This window comes from Nyctibius grandis, chromosome 5 (assembly GCF_013368605.1).
Source record: "Nyctibius grandis isolate bNycGra1 chromosome 5, bNycGra1.pri, whole genome shotgun sequence".
Classification (NCBI taxonomy): Eukaryota; Metazoa; Chordata; class Aves; order Nyctibiiformes; family Nyctibiidae; genus Nyctibius; species Nyctibius grandis.
The window spans coordinates 18,373,665-18,401,476 of record NC_090662.1 but is presented as its reverse complement, the minus strand read 5'-3'; the positions used below and the strand labels follow the sequence as shown (position 1 = coordinate 18,401,476).

General features: G+C 42.8%; 1 protein-coding gene across 7 annotated transcripts in view; it reads right to left on the bottom strand.

Moving 5' to 3' along the window:
- Window positions 1-27,812, bottom strand: part of GRAMD4 (GRAM domain containing 4) — a 119,769-nt gene that overhangs the window by 61,183 nt on the left and 30,774 nt on the right. For all 7 annotated transcript variants that reach the window (XM_068401629.1, XM_068401630.1, XM_068401632.1 and 4 more), the window contains exons 3-4: window positions 21,742-21,862; window positions 4,752-4,872 (exon numbers count right to left, since the gene is read on the bottom strand). In XM_068401629.1, the coding sequence (XP_068257730.1) occupies window positions 4,752-4,872; window positions 21,742-21,862 (242 nt within the window). The remainder of the gene's footprint in view (window positions 1-4,751; window positions 4,873-21,741; window positions 21,863-27,812) is intronic.

Genomic DNA, 27,812 nt, shown 5'->3' with positions numbered 1-27,812 from the left:
CAAGCTGAGACATCTTCTCAACAGACAAAATCAGCCATGCTCAAAACATTGCACATGTGGAAGATGACGTCATTTAACAAGGGGCCAGGAGGAGTTAACTAAGATAAATGGTACAGAAGGAATAGTGCCTTATGCAGAATCATTGTCTGTTTTCTCCTCTTGAAAATAGCTCACGATACCAATAAAAAGGTTTGCATAAGTCACAGCTTGTTGGTGGGTGTTGTTGCGAAACTTTTTTTTTGTTCATTTTTTTTTTCTTTTCTATGTGACAGAGCTAGCTCATAAGTTGTAAAATAAGGCAGCAACAGCCCACAATTTACACTAAACAAGCATTGCTCACACAGACTATCCCAAATTATTTATGCATTGTTCCACTAGCAAAACGTCATAAGCTTCAGCTGTTGTACCAAATGTTGGGCTGTCCCAAAGTGCACCTATGGAAAACTTCAGCTGAGACCACCATGTTTCTGAATACTCGGACAATGAACACCATGACATACAAAACCACTAAACATCCTCTTCTTCCACTCCTCCCTCCTCTCTGTGAATAGTTCAGTGAAAGAAGCCCATGTTCTTCACTAAAAAAAAAAATAACAAAAATCTAGATTGAGAGCTCATTATTTACTCCTTGGTGAACACTTTGCAGCATGCCCAGCAGGACTAGGGAAGTGATCATCCCCCTGCATTCGGCACTGGTGAGGCTGCACCTTGAATACTGTGTTCAGTTTTGGGCCCCTCACTACAAGGAAGACATTGAGGTCCTGGAGAAAGTCCAAAGAAGGGCAATGAAGCTGGTGAAGGGTCTGGAAAACAAGTTTGATGAGGACCGGCTGAGGGAACTGGGGTTGTTTACTCTGGAGAAAAGGAGGCTGAGGAGAGACCTTATCGCTCTCTACAACTACATGAAAGGAGGTTCTAGTGAGGTGGGTGTCAGTCTTTTCTCCCAGGTAACAAGCAATAGGATGAGAGGAAATGGCCTCAAGTTGTGCCAGGGGAGGTTTAGATTGGGTATCAGGAAAAATTTCTTCACCGGTTGTCAAGCATTGGAACAGGCTGCCCAGGGAAGTGGCTGAGTCACCATCCCTGGAGGTATTTAAAAGACATGTAGATGAGGTGCTTAGGGATATGGTTTAGTGGTGGACTTGGTAGTGTTAGATTAATGGTTGTACTCAATGATCTTTCCAACCAAAACGATTCTATGATTCTATGTATTTATATAGCTACATGTATTGATCTACTTCATAAACACTTTTGAATGCTGCAACTATTAAAATAATTTCTTCCGTCTTACACACAGCGTGATTTGGGTTTCATTAGCAGTTCACTTCTGTAAGCAAAAAGGAGAGTACATGCAAACGTGTTTATATGCATATCTATTTAAAGATCATATGAAAAATTAGCTAACTGAGAAGCAGGGCAAATTTGGTTTTGTTGACATAAGCAGAGATGACTTTCTCCAGTAACTTTGCTTGATAAAATTAAGCTTCCATCAGGTGTAAATTTGGCCCATTATGTATTTGATTGTGTCAGCCAACCCTTTGCCTGTAGTCCTAATAAAAGTATTTTAAAATGTCTATAGTGAAGGGCAAAAAGATAAAAAGCAGTGAAAAATAATATCACACTACAGAGCACAAGTTAAGGAAAAAAAGTACACAACCTGGTTTTTCTTCTTCTGGGCAGAAACTGGGCAAGTCTTCAAAGTCTTTTTTTGTTGTCATCTTACATATACCTGACTGTCCCAAAAAGGTTGGAATATTAGCAAGACTAGATAGAAAAAGACTCGGATAAAGGGGATAATTGGCTGAATGAAATCCCCAAGTGCAGTACCCAAGCTAAAAGGGCCAGTGTAATCCCTAGGATATCTAAATGGGAATACAGCGTTGAAGCAGACAGATCATAATACCTTAATTTAGGAACAGCAGGCCTGCTAGAGATTTGCTGTTGTCCACAATCCAACAAGACACAGATGTTGACACTAATATTGATAAACAAAGACCTTCAAACTCTTTTTTTCTGTAAAACACATGTGCTCATAAGTCACAGTGGGCCATATCAGACCCTGGGCCATCCTCACTACTCTGAAATAGGGCAGGATGATGGTTACCTTCCTGCAGAGGAAGGCAGCTCCTCATCCTTCTCCAGGACTCCCAGCAATGATGGGATCACTCTCCCCCTTCTCTGGCACGTGACCTAGAGCCCAGGCATACCTGTTCTCAGGAGAAAGCCTAAAGGCCTACACCAGCGTTAATGGTATAACCTGTACCGCGCTCAAAGACAAGCATGTGGAATTTGCATCTCAAATTACTTCTTCAAGGCAGCAAGTCAGAGACAGAAGGTAACCTGAAGCATCAGCTTTATCTACCAATAGCAAAAAACAATACCTATTACTTTGTACTGCTGTTATGGAGCTAACAGATACTCTTGGCATTGGGACAGGTCCAAGTCTGTCCTCTTCCACTGTCCCCCAGTAGCCCACTCAACCAGGAAACATCAGTCTAGATACAAATTGGAAGTTACATGTGCATACAACCAGGCCAACAAGCATAGGTAATAAAAATGCACTCCCACTTCCCAGCTGTAAGAGCAACTGTAAAACAACAACAAAAAAAACCCAGATCACAGCCGTCCAGATCACCTGCCCAGTGCATGGTCATGGGGCTGGCTTGGGCACAAGACTACTCCACAAGGACCTCACAGATACCCTGCCAAGTGAGCAACTTGTCAGCTCAGGTCAAGACTGCACATGGATCAACCTTCCACAGAACCAGTGATTTTGGAAAACCATCAGTTCAAAACATCAGCCAAAAAAAACCCACTGCACTGGGTACTGAAGATAAGAGGGAAGGACTACTTTATCTTCTATATATGCCTCAGTGAACCCACAGTTTGAATGCTGCATGAACTCAGCCTCTTCATCTTAAGACACAACAGTTAAAGAATGGCAACCGAAGTGATGAAAGGGATGGAGTACTCTTAAGGAGACACTGGAAAAGCTAAAACTCTTCAGTCTCGAGAGGAGAAGAGTAAGAGAGGAAAGGACTGATCAAGGGTCATAAATAAGCTGAATGCTGAACAGTTATTCACCATATCTCACAATCCTGTAACTCTGGGGCACTTCCTGAAGCCACTAAGAAATCTGTTAAAAAGGAAAGAAAATTAATTGCTTCTTCGGAGTCAAGAGTGGGCTTCTGTAACGTATTGCCTTCATAGCTTCCAGGGGTAGATAGCTCCAGCACTTTCAATACGGGGTTAAACAAATTCATGGATAACAGGTCTGCAAAGAGATACTGAAGTGAAAAGGCAGCAATGTACCTTCCGATAGCCCTAAATAGTGTTTGTGGATGCTTATGAGGAGCGGCTGAGGGAACTGGGGTTCTTTAGTCTGGAGAAAAGGAGGCTGAGGGGAGACCTTATCGCTCACTACAACTACCTGAAAGGAGGCTGAAGTGAGGTGAGTGTCGGTCTCTTCTCCCAAGTAACAAGCGATAAGACAAGAGGAAACGGCCTCCAGTGGAGATTTAGACTGGATATCACGAAAAATTTCTTCACTGAAAGGGTTGCCAAGCATTGGAACAGGCTGCCCAGGGAAGTGGTAGAGTCGCCATCCCTGAAGGTATTTAAAAGACACGTAGATGTGGTGCTTAGGGACGTGGTTTAGTGGTGAACTTGACAGTGTCAGGTTTATGGTTGGGACTCTGTGATCTTAAGGGTCTTTTCCAACCTAAACGATTCTATGGTTCTATAGGAGTAGGACGTAAACAGACCACAGAAAGCAACTAGGCTCACATGTTTCCTGTAAATGGCTTCTGTTTTGGTTGCTACAGAATACCAGTGGACGCGAACTGCTGGCCTGACCAGAAAGACATTTTTACACTCAGGATGACTACAGAAGGAAGCAGTGCTTATTGCACACGATTACCGGCTCAGCCTGCACTATCTCCTGATGACAGTAGTTGATGGTGAACCACAGATCCTACTGCTTAGCCAAGTAATCTTAGCTAAGCTGAGAAAGATAACACAGGCAGCTATGTATGCAAGTGGTCCAGACCAACAAGGCCACCAGGTAGCTGCTATGGTCTTGAGATGTAAAGTCCATGCAGCTAGGCAGACAAGGACTGCAACAAGGAGAGACAACATCAAATGTGATGTTTTGCATCATCAAGGTGGGTGTCCTCAAGGCTGAAAGGACCTAGAGGTATAGGGAGGCATGTTTCCTTTTGACACTGCAGCGGCAAGGAAGGCTCAAACTCCAGTCACTCCCACACATTTAGGGTTGTGCTGTGGTACTGGGATGTCCTTGCTGCTGCTAGAACAGGAGTAACAAGGCCCAGGCAGTCTGGAGATGACACAGGTTTTGAAGAGGCAAAGTATATGCAATGGCATGGCAAAGGCTCCGGCATTCAGTAGCACACAGTGCACGCTGACAGCTCTAGGTAGGCGAGATCCCAGAAGGAGGGCATCAGAGAAGGTGAAACGAAGAATATTCCAACTAGACAAGTGTCAGGACACCTTTGTAGCTAAGGCAGTATGTATGGTCAAGTAATTCAGATGTACGTGGGTGTACCAGATGTACTTTTACAGGAAAACATAGACAGTTTCTCTCTCTGTGAGCTACTAATTTATTTTAAGAGAACCTAGGCTGGAAATGGATGTTTTCACCAGAATTCCTCAGAGACAGTCAGAGATCTCACGTGGCTTTCAGCTTTACAGTGAAGATATTCATCTTACCTTGTTTTAGATATTTCTCTTACCTTGCTTTAAGGACTTCATTGACTTTTTGTTCTAGTTCTAATCTCCTCTGCCGTTCCTTTTCTAGCTCCTGCCTTAATGTTTCAGCATTTGTTTCTTCTCTCAGCTTCCTGAGCTCCTCCTCTGTTAATTAAGGGAGAAGAAAAAGATTTAGTTACCCTGAAGTATTTCTATAAGGAAATTAAAACCTAATTATGACAGATAGGTGGGTTTTTTTTTAATCTGTGCTACACCAAATATATTCACCAGAAAAACAAGTAATCAAGGGCTAGAAAGACTTCATAAAAAGCACACAGCTATATCATGCAGAAAATATTTAGTTACAATTGTTAAATTAAGGAGAAAAACAAAGTTTTCTTTTCAAGATGCAATTTATCAAAAATAAGCCCATGAAGAAGGGTAGAAGAAACAAGCTACCTTTATCTAAACACAGCGTGATGTGCTTTTCACCCCCCAAAGAAACGATCAGCAGGAAAGGCTGTTTATTGCTAAATCCAGTGGTCGTAACAAGGAAAAAAAAACATCCATTCTCTTCCCCCATGTTTATGGGTAGAAAAACCCCCAAACATACACTCACATGAAGTTATATGATTTCATATAACCCTCTATCCATCATTTTCTGGTACCCCTGTATTTTTACAGAAGTCAGATCGCCCCATTATGGACCTGATCATCTTACAGTTTTAAGAAGGGGTTAAGAGACGAGGAACTAAGTTCAGATTTTTACCCTTTTCTGAGGTTACAGTGTGCCCTACTAACTTCCATGTAATAATTTATATATAAACATATATACATACACACACACATATATTTACTTACACAAACACATATACACACTCTCACAACTTTTTTCATGAGAACTCAGTACCAAGTATGCATAAGGCTATTCTGTGTCTAATTAGCCTTGCTTTTTTGTCACTGGCAGTATCCCTGTTCATGACCTTATTTTACTCTAGAGCTACGATGAGATCACTATCACTGATTGCTTTTCCCAGGCAGGTATACAAGAGACATGACAAAAAGACTGTGAATCTCTCTCTTTTTTTTTTTTTTTCCTTTTTAAACAAAAAAATTACTCTGCATTTTGGTCTCTGAGCTGGTTTTTAAGCTCAATCTCAACAATAAATAAGAGAACAGCAGGTGTATTTCAAGCTTAAAGCAAACCAGAACAGAAAATACTTGCTAATTCCACTATCAACACAGACACAGGGGTTCAGACTTTAAGTCGTTTTACAAGATTCATGTATTATGTTCTACCCTCCAGCAACCTCTTCTGTTTCTTTTCACATTTTGCCATGTAAATCTTTGATAACCAGATAATTTTGATATCTGAGCCTCTCTGACTTCAATCATTATGTGTTTTGAGAAGGTCTGAAGCCCTAGTGCAAATATTCAGAACTGATAAACTCCCCCTGCTCTGTAGGAGGCTCTTGTGCAGTATCTCCCATCATTTTACCCGCTGTGTAAGTTAGGTGGTGGTAGATTAACTGTATTCCTGCAGCACTAAGAGGTTTAGAGCACAGAATTAGGAGAGACGGGAAAAAGATACATGAATCGAGAGGACACTACAATGTGACGCTTCCACCATGAGGCTACAGGTTGAACTCCGCCAAACTGAAAGGACTGCTGTCCTCTCGCCACTGATGCTTTGTTCGTGACCCCAGAAAGACGAGTTGGAGCACAGATACCAAGTTATCCTCCAGCAACTAAAACTGGAATTTATTTCTGAGGGTAGGGTAGGGAACTTTCACTGCTGCAGCAGGTATTGTCTCTCCTGTAAATAAACTGAAAGATATGGACATAAGGGCACACCTATACATTGAGTAGTTCCTAATTACATGTCCACAAGAAATTTTAAAGTCAACAAGAAAACTACATTTATGATTAGCTCACCCTACTTTCAAGGGCTCGCCTTGTTCCAGAACAAGAAGAGCATGCACACAGCTGAGGGGAAACATCTGTTGCACTTCAGATGCACTGGAGCTTGTGCAATATCATGACGATATCACAAAAAGTTCCAAAGCTTGATTGGGATGTTATCTTCTCAAGACCATTAAAGCAAAAAAATTCTTCACTAAGCACTTCTTTTTTTAAAGAGGAAGTGACTATGCATTGTGTGTACATAAGAAAACCACAAGTAGTGTAAATTAACTTCAATGCCCTTGAAAGTCTACTCAGACCTTCCAGCTTCCTTAATTCCAGTTGTTCTGATTGCGCTACATCTTGTTCTATTAAAAACAAAACAACACCCCCAGAAACTTGACCACTAGGATGACAAGCAGTACCAGAGATGCAGAATTTCTTTATGCAAAGAGGCAGAGTTAAAGGGTACACAACAAACACGTCAGAACTCCTATAAAGCAAAACAAAAAATACAGCATCTCATCATTAAGGATTGCCACAGCTTCCCGCTTCACAGCATTTCCTAAATTTCAAGTACATAACTTTGCAATTTAAATCCACCCCACTACAACTGCTCTGGCCCCTCCAACTCTTTAAAGCAGCATTTGTTGCTACTTTGGCAGCAGTGAGGTCTGGCATTGTAAAATCTCCGTGTTTGGTTAGTTAAATACTTTACGTTTGCTAAGCAACGGAAACCATGGGAAAGGTGGCAAAAAAGAAAAAAAAAAAAAGAGGGTTCTTCCTTGCCTTCTCCCCTGAAATAATCTACCATTTGGCCAAGCTGAACTGAACTTACAGAGGACATTTCTCTAGCCCTGAGGGCTCCTCCTGCAGAACAAGTGAAGCTGGCTACAAAGAGAAGCGGTCATGGACCTGTAAGAACATTTCACCATGAAAGTTTCATCTACCATGGTATCTATTACTGAGCTTTACAGATGAGTATCCTCCTTGACAATGAGAACAGAGTGCTCCTTGGATTTCATCTTCAGACAATCAAAATTCAAACATCCCCCTCCACATGCACACAAAAGGGTAAAACATAAAAGGTCAAGCTTCAGGTCCAAGATTAATCAGCTTTCATAACTTCCCTCCCAGGCATATCAATCTCAGCTCCCTATCTCTTGCTGGGCAAGAAACATTAAAATATTACAAGTGGCTCAGTGCATGTCTTAACTGGACTTGCAGGTGATGTGAGCAGCCATAAAGGTGACCTGGTTAGAAGGGGAAAATTACTGAACAAAGTGTCTGCTGAAATACTGACAGAGAAAATGCCTGCCAGCCTGGGAACTACACCTGGGATCAGAAGCATCCTTGAGAAGTGCAGCTGGCCTTAGAAGTACACAGCTAGGTACCTAGAAACTGGAGACATCCTGAGATACCATTGATATGTGCAAAATCAAGGAACTGTAGCAGTAACATCATCGGAAAAGGTGAAAAACAGTCTGAAAAAAGGGAAAAATATCCTGAGAAAGTAAGAATTGGTAACTGCCATTGGTTGTTCTATCTGCAAGAACAGAAAAACAGTCTGGAAAGATGAAAATTGACCTTAGAGAAAAGAAAACAACATCATCTACTGGAGGTGAAAAATGTAAATTAACAACATTTATTTGCTGCATGAAGTGGTAGTGTCCTACCCCTCCCTCTTTCTCTGTGATATAAAAATGACTTTATTTTTACCCAAAATGAAGCTTCTCTCTTTGAGAACTTCCCGTGCTGCACATGCTTTTCCTTTCCTAAATAGGTTGAACTCTCCGCCCAAACTTCTAAGAGATCTTGGACCCTCGCTGAGGAGGGTTTGGTTTGTCCTCCCACTTCTGGGATGGTTGGGTCCCCCTCTGGGATCAGTTTGTCCTCCCTGCTGGGATGGTTTGGCCCATTCTGAGATCTGTCCAATAAGCTTGATACTGGTATTATTGTAAACATATGTATATGTGCATATAAGTAATATATCATAATTACATCTGCTGCTAGATTATTGATAAGTTTGCTTCACTAGTGATGTTTGTAGTAACCTATAATAGTATACATTTACTTGGTTGCTGCCACACTATTGATTGCTGCCAATAATTTGTAACAGCTTTATATATATTTCTTTTTATTGTTTTTTATTTTCATTCATAGATATATTCACTTTATCAATCATATATAGAATTGCTAGTGGTGACTTTTGTGGTACTTGTGGCAGTCTCTTCCAACCTGATTGATTCTGTGAATCTGTAACAAAGTAGAGCAATTTAGAGTAAAAAGCTTCTGTGTCCTTGTATATTACCGAATCCTATCAACCCATGGTCACAATCTCCACATACCTGCAGGCTGGGTAACCCTTTCGGTCGTGACAGCAGGTGTGACCCTGAAAAAATGCTTTAAAATCTCTCTAGCAAAGTCAACTTGTGTAGAAGAGCAGGACAGTATCTGGATGCTATAGCACTTTTAAAAATGAGCTTTAGAAGTCTGTGAGACAAGGCAAGAATAGTGTTTCAACCACATTAACCTGCATTATTATTGCACTGCAAACTCTAGGAGAATGTCCCCATAGGAAAAACCATCATCAGCGATGCACCTCACAGGCTACCAAAAAAATTTATCCATTTCAGTTTTTCTACAGCATTTTATCATCTATTAGGTGTAACATACCTGTTACACTTGAACTATAAGGATTTGACCATTTAAATTTAAAGATTTAACATTTCAGAAAGTTTAGTTGACATCACACAATTGCTAGAAGACAAGCTACTGAGTGTTTCATTGCATCATCATATGCCACCAGCCACTTGAGCAACTGAAAAATTTCAGTTTGCTCCTCAGAATACACCAGCTTATACGAAATGTTTTGATAAAAAGCTCTTAAATACCGAAGTATTTAGTTCAGGTCAGACTGAACAGAATCTGAGCAGTATTTAGAAAAGACGGATGATACACGAGGCTGGGAAAGAGTGGCAGCAGGTCAGATTTCTAATTCAACACTGCATGTGCAGTAAAGCGGATGTGTCCCTTAATGTGGGGATTAGAAGTGGATTAGGGAGTCTCCTAGTAGCTGTTTTACATAATAACATTCTTCCGTAAGCCTACAGGTACGCTGCAAAATCCCCTTCTGGGACAAAGTGACCAAAAACTTCTTTCAGAGCATAGCTAGAGGCTGCAGACCACTGTTTCTAGCTACCAAATAATTTAGTGTTAAATCTAAGGAGACGGAGCTAAAAACTAAAAATTCTAAAAAAATAACGTATGTGCACCATGTCATATGTACGTGGGGAAACACCAATACTAAATAAGACAGAAATAACCCTTCTACGTCTATGCTAATCATGGCAAATCTCCCTACAACCCTTTGAACATCACCAGAGTTCAAGTACGTTGTTTAATTGGTACTAAATGCACTAAATCCCAACCACCCACCATCAAATGCGATGTCACCAGGAGAAGTAAGAGTCAAATGTTGGAAGTTATCTCCAGTGCAGGCAGCTTCTACCCTTGCCAGACTCCCAACTCCTACAGAAAGCTAATATTTTAAGTTTGTCCCAAGTAAACCAACTATATGTCATTAGTAACAAGATGTTAGCAGTCTAAAAACATGTCTATTTTCATCATCATAGACATTGAAGAGCTTTTCGTCTTTATCTTAAACACCAGCAGCAAATGGCAGTGCTGTGAAAGACATGGAACAGCTACACCACTTCTGACAAAGCAAAGACATACAAAGAACATAGTCTGACCAACAAGCAGTGATGGAGGAAGGAAGATCCACAACAGAAATCCCTGGAGTTTTTTCCTGTTTACAGTTATTTTGTAATTCATGTTCTCCTCTGGAGACAAGTTCACAATTCATAGCTACAACTGGATACAGCTTAATTGCGTACTATTTGTTACCCGTTCTTCTGATCTCTCACTCTCCTTCCCCAGGGCTTATGTTCTCTCCACCAGTGACTCGAGAACCACAGAGACTACCAAAGACTTACCACAAATCTATCCAAAAGACTTCAGATAAAACATTGGCCTTTAACCCCAGACACTGCAAGACATTCTACTACTTTGCATGCCAGATGCTTGGAAAAGAAAAGGGCTTGCCTAAGCCATCGCTCTAGCAGCTCCACTTTATTATCTGTCCATCCTTCTTTAAGTCACCTCTTAAGTTCATATCCTCTTTCATGCTTGGACTTCTACACTTCACTTGGGAAGCACAAAGCTCACCTGCTTAGGACTACTCTTAGCATTTTAAGAACCAAGAACCTAAAAACCTCCCTTCTCAAGCCCCAAACTCCAGGTTGACTGTCTAACCCTTCCTTTGTCTTGTGTGGTTAGATGCTCGCTTCGAAAACCAGCCTTCTTGTTCTTCATAGCTCTTCCAGAGCTGGACAAAAGTGGTCTGGAGAGTCATCTCAGCAGACAGACAGCAGCAACAGTAGGAATAGGATGGTAGATGCAGCCTGACTGTGGCGTTATCTGATCACGGTTTCAGAAATTCCTTCCTGCTATAACCATACCAGATACTATCACCAAGAAGATTCACCACAACACTGTAAACTGATTGCACTTTAAGTGAGAGTTCTTCACACTATTTTTTTTCTGGACACTGTCCTCACATTCTTTGCTGGAAAAGTAGGAATCCACATTATCTTGACTTTAAGTCCAGCAATCCTTTTACATCAACAGACTAAAGCCAACCTATGTTCCTACTCTAGATTTTTATTTTTCTATTCCCTTTAATTCAGAAAAGGCATGAGTGAACTTGGCGAGGCATAATGATGGGTTTCAGCATCACTGATCCCTCCTTTGCCAAGTGCTTCCTCAGAATTTGTTTTGGTAACTACGTTTTATGTGGACTCCATATTACACGATTTAGTAGATTAAGGGGAGGTCCTGTTAAACTGAAGGCAGATCAGACTTTGTCTAGCTCAGAGGTTGTTCTTTATGACAACTCAAGCACAAAGATGACAATATTTTTTTTTTTCTATTTATCTTGCCATAGATATTTTGTAAGCAACATTGAGGAGGCTGTGTCATATACACACATTTAGCAGCTACATGAATGAAACGAAAGAGTAACTGAGCTCAGCATCCTGTTTGGCGATGGTGAGGAAGAGGCACTCCTCCATCAGCACAAGAAGAGGGACTTGTGGCAGTACCCTCTGAACCACCACCCACCTGCAGTGCAGGAACTTCCTCTGCCAGGCATACTGCACGGTGCTAAGGAGTCAGTCGGAACAGCAGCCAATGTCACAGCATCACAGAGAGTATTACACAAAAACTATTCCCAAAACACTGATTACAGTTTCCTCTTTCTAAGTGCACAGTTTAAGGTGCCAGTGAAAGCATTAGCTACTTAGAAGGAACAGAGCCATCTACAAGCCCTGATTCACCTCCATAACCTTTAGCACTTACTGTCAAAATGAAATTCCCCATAGCAAGACTGAACTCCCGTCATACTTTTTCTATCATTCAACTACTTATTTATTCAGTGGTGAGGAACCCTAGGTGAGCAAAGAAACCCCTGTATGGAAAAAATAAAATCAAAAGTGAAAAAAAACCAAACCCAAACCACTCCAAAGCCAACACCTCCACTACTATACAGGGATCAAAATGCGTTGTTCACACATTCACCTACACAACTAATCCCCAGTGAACTCTCATTCCTTCTTCCTAAAAAACTACTTTTCATATTGTTCCAAAAGACTCATCCCGAACTACTTTTATCTTCAGCTGATCTTTGCTCAGCTACACTGTGTAGAAGAAAACAATGATAAAAACATGAAGATTATTTTTTAACCCAACCAGCCTATGGATAGGGACAAAAAGTAAGACGTCCAAATGCTAATCAGATAAGCAAAACCAAACAAAACAAAAACAAGGCAGCAAAGAAGGAAAACTGAAGGAATAACTATTTGGGGTTTTTTGCATTTGAGAACACCTTGCTTTGTCAATTTAATGGTTTTCCCTTGTGGTCAGGCCTCTTGCTTGTTTGCATGAGGCTTGTCTGCATTTGTCTTACATACAGAAAAAAAAGGGAAAAAAGATTTTCTAATAAGAACACTGGTGTCATAAAAAGCCAAAAACACCAATGGAAACATTAACTACATTTATTGAGTGCATATCCTTTTCTCCTCCCTACTCCATTTTATATAGGCATTTTGGTAGAGTGGAGAAATGAAACTGTTAAATATAAAAACCACTTTCACTATAACCTTCCTCCAGCTCCGTCTGGTTTATCTGCACACATCAAAACGAAGAAGAGACTTCTCATATTCGGAAACAGTCATGTCAATTTGCCTTAAAAAACCCCTAACACAGGTTTGGGGGCTAAACAATTCCTCTTCATACTTTTTTGTTTCCATCATTCTGTTGTGCCTCTCTCTACTCTTTCAAAGGCAGAGCTCCTGCTCCACTACTTACAATAAGCATAGCTTTTGAGGACCAATTTTTGAGGCTCTTTGGATACGCCTACAGGGCAGGAAGCAGCATGGGCTCTCTCTAGGTGGATAGGAAATAAGCCAGCTCTGATCCAAAAGCAGTGGAGGGAAGGCTAAGTCTGAACCATCATCCTGCTTCTCAGTGCAATTAACATTCTCCTGGTACTATTATCCTCATCTCAATAGCAGAGTTTCATATGAAGTGTTCTTCTATTTCATGCGATGAGGGAGACTGACTTACAAAGCACATCATATTTGACAAGGTCTTTTTCCTCTGTGCAAACCACTCTAGTCTCCTCTCTCACCATTCCTGTTATGTCCCACTTCGACCGGGTGAGGTTAGAAAGAATTAAGATGTCATTACTATGGTATGTACAAAATAGTTATGCTAACAACCAATTAATAACTTCACATTTACATACAGTGTTTTCAGTGGAGTTTTACTGTGTTGTAAGAGACACGGGATCATTTCCCCTTCATTACGGAAGGATTTTAAATTAAGCTTCCTGAAAATATGCAAACTATCTTAAAAATCAATACCTTACTGAGACAGGTCCCCCTCTCAAAACATCAAGTGGAAAGTTTTCTATTGCAGGATACACTTTTGCCAGCTTAAAAGTCACGAAAAGTGATGCTGCTCTATGAATTTTCAGAAATTTCAGAGACAAAATGTCAGAAGAGTTGCAGAATCCATCTAAAATGGAGCTGTGAAATTTTTGTCATTATTGCAGGAACTGTTTTCACTCCCTAGTTGTGGCAGAAGTGAAACAGGCTATAAACACTGAAATAACGTCTGGCTTGGGAATGGCAGCAGGCTCGTCCAAGGCTTTTGTGTTACTAAGCCGAGCAGGGAAGGGCAGTTTCTACATGGGGCTCCCAAAATCTCTGCAAGTCATGAAGCCAAGTTGGGCATGCAAAAAAAGGCAGAAGCAAGAGTACACCCCACCTACGTAACGTGATGTGTAGGCAGTATCTGTTCGAGGCAGTGGAGGAGCTAAAACAATACATCTCTGTCAGCGCAGTGCTGCACTTCGGTTAATTGGCCCCATGAAAAGGCGGTGTGATGGCACGTGATCCTCCTGGGTTGGGCCCTCCAGCGTTCCGGTGTCTTCATGCCACCACCATTTATGTGCTCTGTCCAATGACAAGGGCAGATTGCACAAGCCAGGCCCAGAACAAGGACCAGCCCAGGACCCCAGCCTGCTGCCAAGCTGGGCTGGAGTCTCACCCTTTCCCTCTCCCCTGGTCTCGGGAAGCTTGTGCTCTTGGAAGCTGAGTTGAGAGCGAGTAAGAGCACAATCCATCCTCCACCAGTCAGAGCAGAGTCCTTGCAGATGAGAAATGGAGGGCTGAATTCTCCTCAGTCTGTACTGAGGCCCCCTAAACCCCAGACAAGTGCTCTAACCTGCTCATGACTGCCTCTTCCAACAATGTTTCTGGGAAAAATGAGCCTGTGTCTAGCAGAGTCCCTCAAGGGTCGGTACTGGGACCAGTACTATTCAATATATTCATTAACGACTTGGGTGAGGTAATAGAGTGCACTGTCAGCAAGTTCGCTGATGACACAAAACTGGGACGAGTGGCTGACACACCGGAAGGCTGCGCAGCCATTCAGAGAGACCTGGACAGGCTGGAGAGTTGGGCGGGGAGAAACTTAATGAAATATAACAAGGGCAAGTGTAGAGTCCTGCATCTGGACAAGAACAATCCCACGTACCAGTACAAGTTGGGGACACACCTGTTGGAGAGCAGCGGAGGGGAAAGGGACATGGGGGTCCTAGTGGACAGCAGGATGACCATGAGCCAGCAGTGTGCCCTTGTGGCCAAGAAGGCCAATGGCATCCTGGGGTGTATTAGAAGGGGTGTGGTTAGCAGGTCAAGAGAGGTTCTCCTCCCCCTCTACTCTGCCCTGGTGAGGCCGCATCTGGAATATTGTGTCCAGTTCTGGGCCCCTCAGTTCAAGAAGGACAGGGAACTGCTAGAGAGAGTCCAGCGCAGAGCCACGAAGATGATTAAGGGAGTGGAACATCTCCCTTATGAGGAGAGGCTGAGGGAGCTGGGTCTCTTTAGCTTAGAGAAGAGAAGACTGAGGGGTGACCTCATTAATGTTTATAAATATGGAAAGGGCAAGTGTCATAAGGATGGAGCCAGGCTCTTCTCAGTGACATCCCTTGACAGGACAAGGGGCAATGGGTGCAAGCTGGAACACAGGAGGTTCCACATAAATAGGAGGAAAAACTTCTTTACAGTGAGGGTAACTGAACACTGGAACAGGCTGCCCAGAGAGGTTGTGGAGTCTCCTTCTCTGGAGACATTCAAAACCCGCCTGGACACGTTCCTGTGTGATATGGTCTGGGTAATCCTGCTCCGGCAGGGGGATTGGACTAGATGATCTTTCGAGGTCCCTTCCAATCCCTAACATTCTGTGATTCTGTGATTCTGTGAGCCAGAGCTTTGGAGGTGTTTTATTTTTTTGTCCAGGAAGGCTAGACATGAACTCAATATGCATGGTGCATCGTGTAAGCACCTCTGGGTATACACAAAACCTCTGCTCCACCTCTTAATAAATGTTTCCTAGTTTTATGAGAAGCCTCTCAGTCAGAGTCAGACCTAGAAAAACTTCTGAACAAGTTTGTTAGTACAAAGCAAGTGAGAGTGGCTCTGGTGAACAGACAGCTCTGCAGCAAAGCCTGGACTCACGTCTTTTCCCTGTGACTTCTCTGGGTGCCCAGGGAAAACGTTCAAGAAGATTCCCCATGAGTCACCATACACAAACCACAGTCCTCATCACAGGAACTCCACAAGGGTGAGGGACATGTGCAGATCACCCAGGAACACCCTGTTAGTGTCTGGGAGTCCAGGATCTTAAGCTGAAAGAAAGGAGGCTTAGGGGAAGGAGCAAAGGGTGAGAGAAGCCCAGGGTAAGCTCCACTGCCACAGCAGCCTCGGTGCTCACCAGCACCAGCACGCTTTAAGAGCCCATGCTGCAGCGTCAGGATCCCTTGGCCAGGGTTGCCATCTATCAAGGAATGGCTACTATGGTCCACAGCTGGTATTTGAATGCCTCAGATATACACAGCAGCTACTTACTCTCTTACCAGCGTCTTCACTTGCTACACAAATCAACTCTTTATTCTGCTTCAAGATTTCTGAACCAAAGGTGGCTATAAGGCTGCCAGGTCAGGAGGAAGACAGCAAAACCAATGAGTGAAACTATTCCTCTGCTCCTCTCTAGCTCTGCTACTGCAGCAGGTGTTTGACCCTCACATCAGGAGAAACTACACCAAGGGTGTTCTGATGCAGCTGGTAATTGGACTCTGACTCAGCTTCATAGTCAATTTGTTGCATACAATTACCTCGTCTGTTCCAGGAGGTATTAGCATTTCTGTACAGAACAGGACTTTGTAGTACAGGTCTTTTGCTGGTCACAACCACCACCACACACTTCACCTCTAAGGTTTACCACTTTTTAACATCTCAGATCTGCCCAAGGACCACATACTGTTTTCAAGAGCTCTACTTTCATGAGGTCTATATTCTGCTAGGTAGCTCTTCATATAAAGAATCACTGGGTCATTTATACCAAAAGCAGAAGCCAGAGAAAACACTGTGGAGTTAGTCACATACACGGTTTAAAAAGACACATGAGAATGAGGAGTGTGGGGAAGCTGAAATTTCAATGAGAAAGCAGCATAATCCCAACTTCTTTTGTAACATTGGTATAAAAATTGTAACTGAAACCAGCAGTTTTGTAAGCCCCTAGAGACTCCTGCCACAGCCTGCTGTAGAGTGAAATGCAAAACCCTTGCGGGAGAGGACTGTACTTCCTCCTGAAGCTTTTCATCCTCACACGGAGTCTCTTCAATTTACCGATTCATGACTAACCGTCTTCTCTAACAGCCACCTGGTTTGTTTACTCTTAGCTGCTGCTACTACCACCTCGTCTTCCCTGAGCTGCTAAAATTAGCGTTGCAAAAGGTTGAATATCCTTGAATGAGAATTAGCTAATACTCCATGTAAACCACAGGATGCAGGTGTGCTTACAAAGCACCTTGTAGCACAGGGACCAGAGCGCTGATATCTGCAAAATTGCCCTCCATAAGCAGGCACAGACAGTAACAGGAAGAAAAGCAGAACATTTACCTCAATAAGGTGCAGACCCAGAAGGATATTGCCTATTGTTTTGTCCTTCAAATGCAAGAGCAGCAAGCACATTTTTATTTCTTGTTTAGATACAATTAGGGTTTGAAATGGAAGCACTAAAACCGCTACTAACAGCGTATTGATCTAGCTGCCCCAGTTCAGTAGTTGCCTTCTCAGTCTGAACCCTCAGCTAACGCCAAGGCAGTGGTCATGTACATTAAAAACGAGGCTACAGTAATACACAAAGTCCCTTAGAAATGGATGATTCTGATGGCAACAGCTCCAACACAAAGCTTCTTCCATCCACATGCATTCGGATGTCCAGCAAACTAAGCTCTTTGTGCTTCTCGTTCAGCAGCTGTTCAAGCCTTGCTCTGCAGGCACCCACCCCACACCACAGTCTCGACAGACCCAACACGCACGTTTTCAGCGTTCAATTTACACAGTACACGTTTCCTGTACTATGGCTCAGGAGAAACCACTAGATTACAGAGATTAAGACCATTCCCGCACAGACAGGAAAAGCAACTTTAGCCCTTTTGACTGGAAGAGTCAGATGATCCCTCCCTTCCTTAAGACTTCATTATCCAAGATCTGTTCCTCTGCGTGCCTCATCCTCCTGTCAGTCTGCAGCTTAAACCCCTCACATTTCCAGTCACATTTTGTTTGCATTTACAGCTATGCAACACGCCAAGCACATCTCCGGATGTTTATATTATCTCTTTGCTAAGGAAAAGATTCATCCAGCATTAGATGAAGATGCGTTCCCCTTACAGACAACGGTTTGTCTCCAGTAACTATTTGCTCCAGCCTTCCCCTGCAGCTTGTAGAGGCTACAGTTAGGTTTGGGATGTGTTTTGCTGAAAACAATACTGAGCCAAACTGCACCTTTTATTTGTGCCTACTAATGGCTGAATGGAGTTTAGGGAAGACTAGCAGTTTACTCTTGCTTTAGCCAGGCACTTGCAACTACAAACCCACACTGACTTGTAGCTGTGTTGTATATGTGTACATTATACACAACATTATACACAACACAGAAATCACACAGAATCAACCAGGTTGGAAGAGACCTCAGGGATCATCGAGTCCAACCGTTGCCCTGACACCACCCTGTCAACTAGACCATGGCACTAAGTGCCATGTCCAGTCTTTTCTTAAACACATCCAGAGATGGTGACTCCACCACCTCCCTGGGCAGCCCATTCCAATGTCTAATAACCCTTTCTGTAAAGAAATTCTTCCTAATGTCCAACCTGAACCTCCCCTGGCGAAGCTTGAGGCTGTGTCCTCTTGTCCTATCGCTAGTTGCCCGGGAGAAGAGGCCAACTCCCACTTCACTACAACCTCCCTTCAGGTCATTGTAGACTGCAATAAGGTCACCTCTGAGCCTCCTCTTCTCCAGGCTAAACAACCCCAGCTCCCTCAGCCGTTGCTTGTAGGTCAGACCCTCCAGACCCTTCACCAGCTTGGTCACCCTCCTCTGGACTCACTCCAACACCTCAACATCTTTCTTGAAGTGCGGGGCCCAGAACCGAACACAGTACTCAAGATGCGGCCTCACCAGTGCCGAGTACAGAGGGACGATCACTTCCCTAGACCGGCTGGCTACACTATTCCTAATAGAGGCCAGGATGCCATTGGCCTTCTTGGCCACCTGGGCACACTGCTGGCTCATGTTTAGCCGGCTGTCGATCAGCACCCCCAGGTATCTTTCTGCTGGGCCGCTTTCTAACCACTCTTCCCCCAGCCTGTACCGCTGCATGGGGTTGTTGTGGCCGAAGTGTAAGACCCGGCACTTGGTCTTGTTGAACCTCATGCCATTGGACTCAGCCCATCTATCTAACCTGTCCAGATTCCTCTGTAGGGCCTTCCTACCCTCCAGCAGATCGACACTCCCATCCAGCTTGGTGTCATCTGCAAATTTGCTGAGGGTGCACTCAGTCCCTACGTCTAGATCATCTATAAAGATATTGAACAGCACCGGCCCCAGAACTGAGCCCTGGGGAACACCGCTAGTGACCGGCCGCCAGTTGGACTTTGCCCCATACATACAGCTAGCTAGTGCCCCACAACATACAGCTAGGAGGAAATCTCTTCTCTTTATACCTCCTAGCTAATAACACACCTATAGAAGTAAGAGGTACGGAAGAGGCAAAAATAAAGTTACAGGATCAGGCTGACAGCACTTAGAAACTCAAAACATTAAAAAGTAAATCCATGGAACTTTAAATATTTCCCCCACATACTAGCAGGTGGTTTGATTTTTGCACACCTAGCTACAGGAAATGGAGTAAGAGAAAGTGGCAAACGGTTTATGTAAAAATAAAATTACAGCAAGGTGTCCTTAAGGAATTCCATAATTAAAAATAGTAACGCAAATGCAGCTGAGTGACTTGCCTTCTTAAAAAACACCTACTGCAGCAACAGGATTTAAAAAAAATAATGATCAGACTTTCTTCCAAGGGCAAATTAAACAAACTGCACATTTCAGTAATGTTTTTCTGCTCACCATCAGCTCATTTTTGGGAGGAAAAAAACCCAAAGCATTACTAGTAGGAAAAAAACCCTGACATTAACTCAAACAGCAAGAGGAAGAAAATAGAAGAATATAGGAACCATATCCAAAAAGTGAGCTCCTACTTCACTCCAGCTGACATAGAGTTACATATTTCAGCCCAAAATTTTGAATGAGGTGTAGGGGAATAAAGGATAAGTTTTACTGTGCTTACTGCTCTACCAGTTTATAATTCTTTCTCTTGTTTTTACATACAGAGCTACACCCAACTTGCCAGGACAACTCTGTAATTGCAGCTACAGCAAAGCTCAGGCTTTGGTGAAGAGCTCTTGACCTAGCAGTAAGGGCTGGAGACACCCAGGACTGACCCAGCCACCCAGGACTGACCCAGCCACCCAGCTGAACTACCCCATTGGCCTGAACCTCCAACTATCTGCTCAAAGTCTATATGAAAGGGTGAGCTTCATTACCCTTTACCTTGGAGTTTGCTACAAAGGTCTGTGCAAATCAAAAAGATTCAGCTAAAAGTGGTACCATAGTTGATTAGAAGGTTTTCAAACTACAGCAAGAACCTGAAGAGTAAAAATATTCACACATATTCACAAAAATGTGTGCCCCAAGTAGTTACTGTAAGCACATACTAAGGACTGAGAATGGATTCCCCAGCCATGGAAGTGTTTGGGAACCACATCGTGGTTTTTATAGCAAAAAGCACGTCCTAGTGCAAACCAGAAATCAGTTATGGGAAGTCCTACTGTTTCTGTTACACACCAGATTACATCAGGAAATCACAAATGTCCCATCTAGTTTAAAAAACAATTTGATAACAGGAGCTTAAACAATATGTCTTTGGGGATGGAAGAAGTACATGGTAACTCCATACTGCATAGTTAAATAAGAGTTCAAACACATCAACGAAACCAACAAGGCAAGTCAGAACTTTCAGTTTTTGCTTGATATTCCAATCATGATACCTCTTCCAGACATCTGTGGAAGCTGATAGCAGCTCGCTATAAATTCTTGCCCAGTCTTCTTTATCAGGCCTCCCTCTCAAACACACGGGGGAAAAAATACCAAAGAAATATTGCAAACAATAAACAAGTCACAGAAAATTAATTCAAAATCCTTGAGAATATGCTGAAGATAAAACACAAGTCTCATTGTTAGATTATAAACTAGAAATTGAATAGAATCTATACCCTTTTTTCTACCCCTTAGAAAATACCTGACAAGCTTTGAACACATAAAAACAACCCTCATGTTCTGAAGTTCAAAACCAATCCATTAAAATGACCTTTTTGGGAAGCAACTGAGCAAGAATTCTCGTTGATTTATTACAGAGGTCTCTACTTCTATCAAGTTAAAGGAATGCTTGTCTTCCATTTTTCTGGTTTTAACTATCCTGTCTTACAAGTCAGCAGTTCAGATCTGCTGAGAAAAAATCCCCAAAGTCTTACGGGTGCCTCTAGCCATGAATGACAATTTTGTCTCATATACACACACACACATACATATACACACACATAAACCCAAACACGTAACACTCAAAATCTGCAGATACTCTTAACTCTATTTCTTACACCACTTACCAGTAATTCATATACTGTTAAGAAATGTGTGTTTTAAGACTTATTACTTGTTGAAAGGAGCTGCCAAGGAAATGCATTGGTCGCCTCTCCATAAATCTCTTCTTACAATTACTACTAGACAAAAAAAACACCTATTGCAACCACATTAAGGCTGAGTTCATTCTAACCTGCAGATGTCAACATCAACACTTCAACTAAGAAGCTTTTGTCATGTAGTGAGGTATGTTGTGAGGAATGGGATGAGGAAAAAAAATATCCAAGTGACCCAGAAACCCTGGGAATGCCTTTAAGTTCCTCCTAGGGAAGCATCAGTCCACGTGCTATCCACACATCAGCACACCTCAAAAATTCTGATGCCAACTTTTGCAGTTTAGAGAAGCCTTATTTCAGCAGGCTTAGGCCATTTCTTTCCACAGAGCATTAATTTTATACTTACGTAAAAAGTGTTTTTCCAGTAAGGCTATTTCCAGGTGACCTTTGATCTCATTCAGTCTGTCGGACTCCGTTCTGTTAAAATCCTGGACTCCTGAAGCCATGATGATGGTCCCTGGACCAGCCTATAAGAAAGCCAGAACACATTGACAGCTCAGAGGCACGTGGGGTTTTTTGTCATTTAAATACATCAACTTACTTATCATAGCATCATCATTTAGCCTTTAAATCAGCAGAAGAAAAGGCATATTTATACTATCCCTCTCGGCTCCCAATTAAATGAACGATCAATGCAGCATACTTCACATACAGAATTGTGAAGCTAGCAAAAGTAATACTTTCCTATATATTCACTGAGCTATTAGAAAACAATATATTGTATATTTTAATATCCATTTATGGAATGTGTAATTCTGAAGACCACGGTCTCTCTGCAAGGAAGGGGTCCCCTGCTCCCCCACCTCCAGCACAGCCCAGTTACTGCTGAAGGATGTCATAAGTGCCCAGCAGCTCATCCTGGCAGGCCAGGAGCAGGGGGAGTCAGGAGATTGTGTGTCTTGACAGATTTACCAGCACCTCTCGAACGAACTCGGCACTGGAAATACTGCAGAACGCAGGAATTAACAATTTGATGAGTTAGGAAGAGCAGTGACAACCACCACCTCCACAAAGTGAGGACAGAAAGACCCCGAGCCCAGAGAGAAGGCGGCAGGTAATGCTGTCTTCCTCTGATGAAGTGGGCATTTTCAGACAGCCGGGGAAAGGGTGGGTGAGGGCATCTCCTTGGTAATGGCTGTTCAAGCACTAGGTAGAGTTCCTACCAGGTACAAAAAGTCTGTCAACGAGAATTACAGGAGCTTCTCCAAAAGCTTATACTCAAAATCAAAGTGCTAGATTACAGAAGTCTACATCTAAGAAACGATCTCAAGACAAAACCGGATTTATTTACCTACCCTAATCATTCCCCCAGCCCTTGTTTGCACCCTGAAAACACAGAGGAACTGTACTGCTTTCAAAAGTAAACTTGCATACATTTAACCACGACAGCTAAAATTACATACATATATAAACTTAACTAATCTACAAGAGAGTTAATTAAAAGACATTTTCAATGTTTTAGGAAAGATGTGCTGAAAGCTCACTGACAGCAAAGTACTTTCACTGCTGGGAATGATTTGCACTTTTAAGATAAAACAGTGTGGAGATACCTACTAAACATCTGTCTTCTTGCTTGAGCTGAACAGATGCTGAGTTTAAGCCTCAGAATTTGTCTATACAGACAAATTAGCACTCTGTAGGCATTTACTGCATGGCGTTTACCTGGCACCAACTCCCCACCTGGGCTTGCTCAATACAGTGCCAAGCAGAGATGCAAAGCAACACACCTCCAACACGGCACGCTGTCAACGGTGTGGGCCCCGAGAAGGAGCAGAAGCCATTAGCTCAGCAGCAGCCCTGTGCTGCTTCCCATTTTGGAGCCTGCACAAACCATGCCATAGCAGAGCCAGGCAGACCTCAGGGCAGTCCTTGCCCGGGGAGCTGCAGTACAGCATCCTCCTCCCCATGCTCCACATTTCCCATTCACACCTGCCTTTAGCCAGAAAGGTGCAGTAAGACATACCATTTGCAACTGCTCCAGGCACTGCCGAAGAATTACAGCTGCCTGTTTGTAGATGAGCACAGGATGGCAATTAACCTCTGTGCTGATTTCTTATCTATAGAGCTGGGTCTGATTTACTTACGCTGCAAGATTTAGTGTTATTGCTTGCCAGACACTTGGAGAGCCCCAAGGAGGATGGTGTGGCTGAGGTCAAACAGCAGCACCCTTACAACACACTTTACGGGCAGGCACAGACTGCTGCCCAGGCATTAAAGCACGGCTTCCTATATTGTATATCCACACCTGGCACAAAGGGACAATCTCTGCTCCCAGCACGCAGGAGTTCATACGGAGCTGTCTAAAGAAACAGTGCCACTGCTTAAAAATAAATAAGATAAATAAATAAAATCATGTACAGGTCAAAGAGCAGGATACTGTACTCATTAGGAATGCGCCCGGGCTCTGCGCATCAGCCCAGCGTTCAGACAGCACCTGGCTCCTGCCCAACCAGTCCCCGGTCCCATGTGCTGTGGTGCGGACAGGAGCACAGGGACTGAGGTGAGGGAGGAGAGGAAGAAAAAAGGGGCTAGCAAATATCTAAGCATTTTCAAGTTTTCATCCTCATTGAAGATACTCAAGATATTTCACCCAGAGATGAGCTACATTTCAGAAATCCATCTAGAGAACCAGCTTCACTTTTGCTTCTGCAAAGATGTTAAGTCATTAATTAAAGCCCAGGATACTCTGACTGTGCCTCTTAGGAAGAACGAAAAAGCAAGAGATGCACAGCACTGGGGACAGTGATGCGAGTTCACAGGACTCATTCTGAAAGTTTTCAAACGTGTATCTGCTGAAGTACTGGATCCAAGAACTCTGACATCAGTTGATGGGTTAAAAATCAGGAGGTATGCATCATTAAACTAACCACAAAAGGTTACAATGACCTTCTAAGTTAGAGAAAAAAGGAAAAAAAAATCCAGTGAGTTAAAACATAAGGCTGCTTGCTAAGAATACTAGGAGCAAGATCATGTAGTTATCGTGTAATAATAAAACTGTTTAACCAGAGTAGTAAGATACACAATGATACAAGTTTGGTGGAAAATAAAGCACCCAATTTCCAAGACTAGTGACACCATAATGTATTAAATGAATACAATTTAGAAGCGTTCAGAAAATTGAGCACTTCCAGGACATTGATATGGGAGACATTTAAGCAGAGGGTTCTTTTGTCCCAGAAGTTTCTTCCCCACACCAACACACCTTATTCTATCAAGAGGTGTTAAGAAGATAAGAAATAAGGTCTATACATTTGCTGGAGGTCAACTGCCTGCCTCTGAATTCAAAGAGTACCTCTGTTTGAAGTTAGCACAACTGACTCAACTCACAAGTTAACAAAAAAATACCTTCTATTAATTCCAGTGTTAACTGGGTAAAGGTTTCTCCTTTCTGCTGCCTCTGTAGGCTAGTGCTGGGACTCGGGCTGGATTAACTACACTGTACTGTACAGATGCCCTTTCTTGCTTCTGACACACAGTAAAAGCCTTGAAGGCTTCCACAGATCTCTGCTTTTCCTTCTGCCTCTCTAGCTTTGAAAGTATTTGACACAGGAGCCCTCTTAAATTGTTGGCAATCACTATTACTTAGTGAAGACCGTGCACAAGGCTTGGCAGTGCCTAGGAAGCCAGCAAAATGCCAGAGTTGAGCGTGGAGTCAGAGGGGTTAAAGGAAGGTTTCTGATGACAACAGATTGCCTGTAACCCACTATCAAAGTTCAGAGCTCCTGCTCCAAGCCACATCCAGCTCCAGATCTGAAAAACCACATCTCCCCACAAATGTGTTTTTCAAGTCATCTGCAGTTCAGGCTTTTCATAACAGCACCTCCCAGCCTGAGAGTCCTCCGCCTTCCCTCCCCAAACACCCTCCATCCTGCGAGCCCCAGGGCTTGCTTTGTGCGCTGAGCACCGACGCCGCTGCCGCTGTACAGCCACAGAGATGGTCTCAAGTCACGTCTTAACCAAGCAGATGCAGATCTGTCCTCTCCATCTGCAGCACAGCACACCTTCAGCATCACACAGAAACTTAACCGGCCAGCTCTCTCCTTTTATTTTACTTGCACAACATCATATGCAGATGATTTTTCTCTAGGAATACCTAACAAAACACTGGTCTCATTTCCAAGTTTGCAATTAACTTAGGAGCAGTTCTCAAACATGGAGGATGGGGAGCAGCGATGACAAGGCATGCAAAGCCCAGGGGCATAACCATCCACCAAGTAACTCCTCAGGGCCCGGCAGTGGCCAGGACACGACATAGCGAAGAAGTTGTTTAAGATACAAAATTTTAACTTGCATTCATTTGAGCAGCAAAGTGGGGGGGGAAAAAAGTCTCCAGTAATACAAACAACTACAGAGCCTGTCTAGAGAGGTCGTAGCCTCCCAAGTTTCCCAACTGACACTTCATGTGCATTTTCTTACTTCAAATTACAAAAGGGTTCCCTGTGGCTGCTGCATTTACCTGCTGTAAGGAAAGGGAAAACCCAACAACACTGCTCAAGAACGAAAGCATCTGCATGAATAGTTAATCCTTAGTAGTTATTCTTGGAAGTGTGCCCATATTGGCAAGCTCCTAAAACACAGCTATATTTTACACAAATTTAAAAAAAATCTAGTGCTAGCCAGATTTAGAGACTTTAATGTCTTAATTGTAATGTTTGCATCGTGCTTTATACCATCCAAGCATCATGCTTTATACCTTCCAAGCATTGTAAATGAGGTGACCAATACAGAAGCATTTAAAGTTTTAATTGACATGTTTCAGGAAAAGCAAAACTGTACTGGAATAGCAAGTAATGTTTTCTGTACCACAATAACTCAGGTTTAATCCTAGCACACTGGCAGAGAACTTGCATGAGATTAGACTGCTTTCAGTACAATATGCCAGGTATGAGAGTGCTTTGACTTGTAATTCTCACTGCCAGGTTAGTGAAGAACCTCCACAGGTTTAAACCCCTATTTGTTTTTTCCCCCCACCCTCTGTCAAAGGGGATGTGATCCTCCTCTGCACCGAGTTCATTCATGTACTTGTACAGTATATAGTACTGAACATTTTCTCCCTTTTATAAAAATGGGACATTTGTCACGTTGTGAGTACATAAATTTATCTATAGCACAAAATGACGAGGCATAAGTTAAAATGAGGCAAATCAAGCCAGAACTGGCAAATACAAGGGCAGGCTACGATTTTCAGGGCATAGTCGTCCCCCCCCCGAACATTTGCCTCTTAGCAAATCAAATTGCCGGAGCAATGTTTTAAAGCTTTTTTAGGTGCAGAATTGTGATCTATCAGGAAGGAACCCATGTTGCAGCTACAGAATAGGAAACTGCGATGGCACTGAATAAAGGCGAGTTTAATTACCAAGCAAGCAACATTACCTGAATTTCCAATGTCACAAGACAAATGCTAATACGTTCACTATTAGGAAGCAGGAATGGACCAGGTTATCCCCTCTACCTATTTTGTGGTTGTGGTGTTTTTGCAAAACAATGCAGAAATAACAGTGCTGCATACAGCACTGAATGTCCTTGCTTTAAAAAAAAAAAAAACACCACACCACCCACCTATGGTAAAGAGGGAAGGGAAGAAGAAATCTGGGAAGCCATTCAGGAACTGAGAGAGATGCTTAGCAAAGGGTTAATTTGTTAACCAACAGGGCTGGCTTAGCAATGAAGTGATCATGGTGCCCAAGTACCCACAGAGACCTCAGAAAGTACCTGCTATCCAAGACATACCTGGTAGTCAGGGCACTTAAACGAGAGGGGGAAAGTACCCACACAAGCAAACAGCCAGCCTGTAAGTTGCTGTTTCAAATTAAGCTGCTAGTTCAAATTAAGAGTAAGACACATTTTGAACAAGAAGCCTCAGAAACCCCAGAGGAGAATTCAAAGGAAAATAAAAAATCCTTCCAACCCCAGGGCCCACCTACCCAGAGCTAGCTGTGTGCTTTACCCAAACACGAGTTAGGATGTTTATTACTGAACTAAATAGGTAAAGCTCACAGTTTTAATATAAAGAATATAAGATGGCCTCATCTGGCCGTCCTTTCTGTCCTTCCACGGGACGTAAATTTTGCACATGCTACTTGAATAAGACATGTGAAGTGTTGGGACTAAGTCCCACTGCTGTATGTGTGGCCTGGGACTGAACATTCACTTGTTGGAGGTGTGCAAGAGAGGATGCTCTTTGCAGATGGCCAGAGCTCTGCAATCACAAGCTTTTATGACAAAGCTTTTTACTCTAAACCCTCCATTTGTGGCAAGTTTTGCATATACTTGTCAAGTTCAGACACATACATAAAGAAGAGGCACCTAATGTGCACATTTCTAAGTGCACTATACATCCTTGAGGCACAGCACAGAAGGGTCTTTCATTCATATGACTGTGCTGTACTGTTCTAATAGACAGAGATCTTTCTTTAA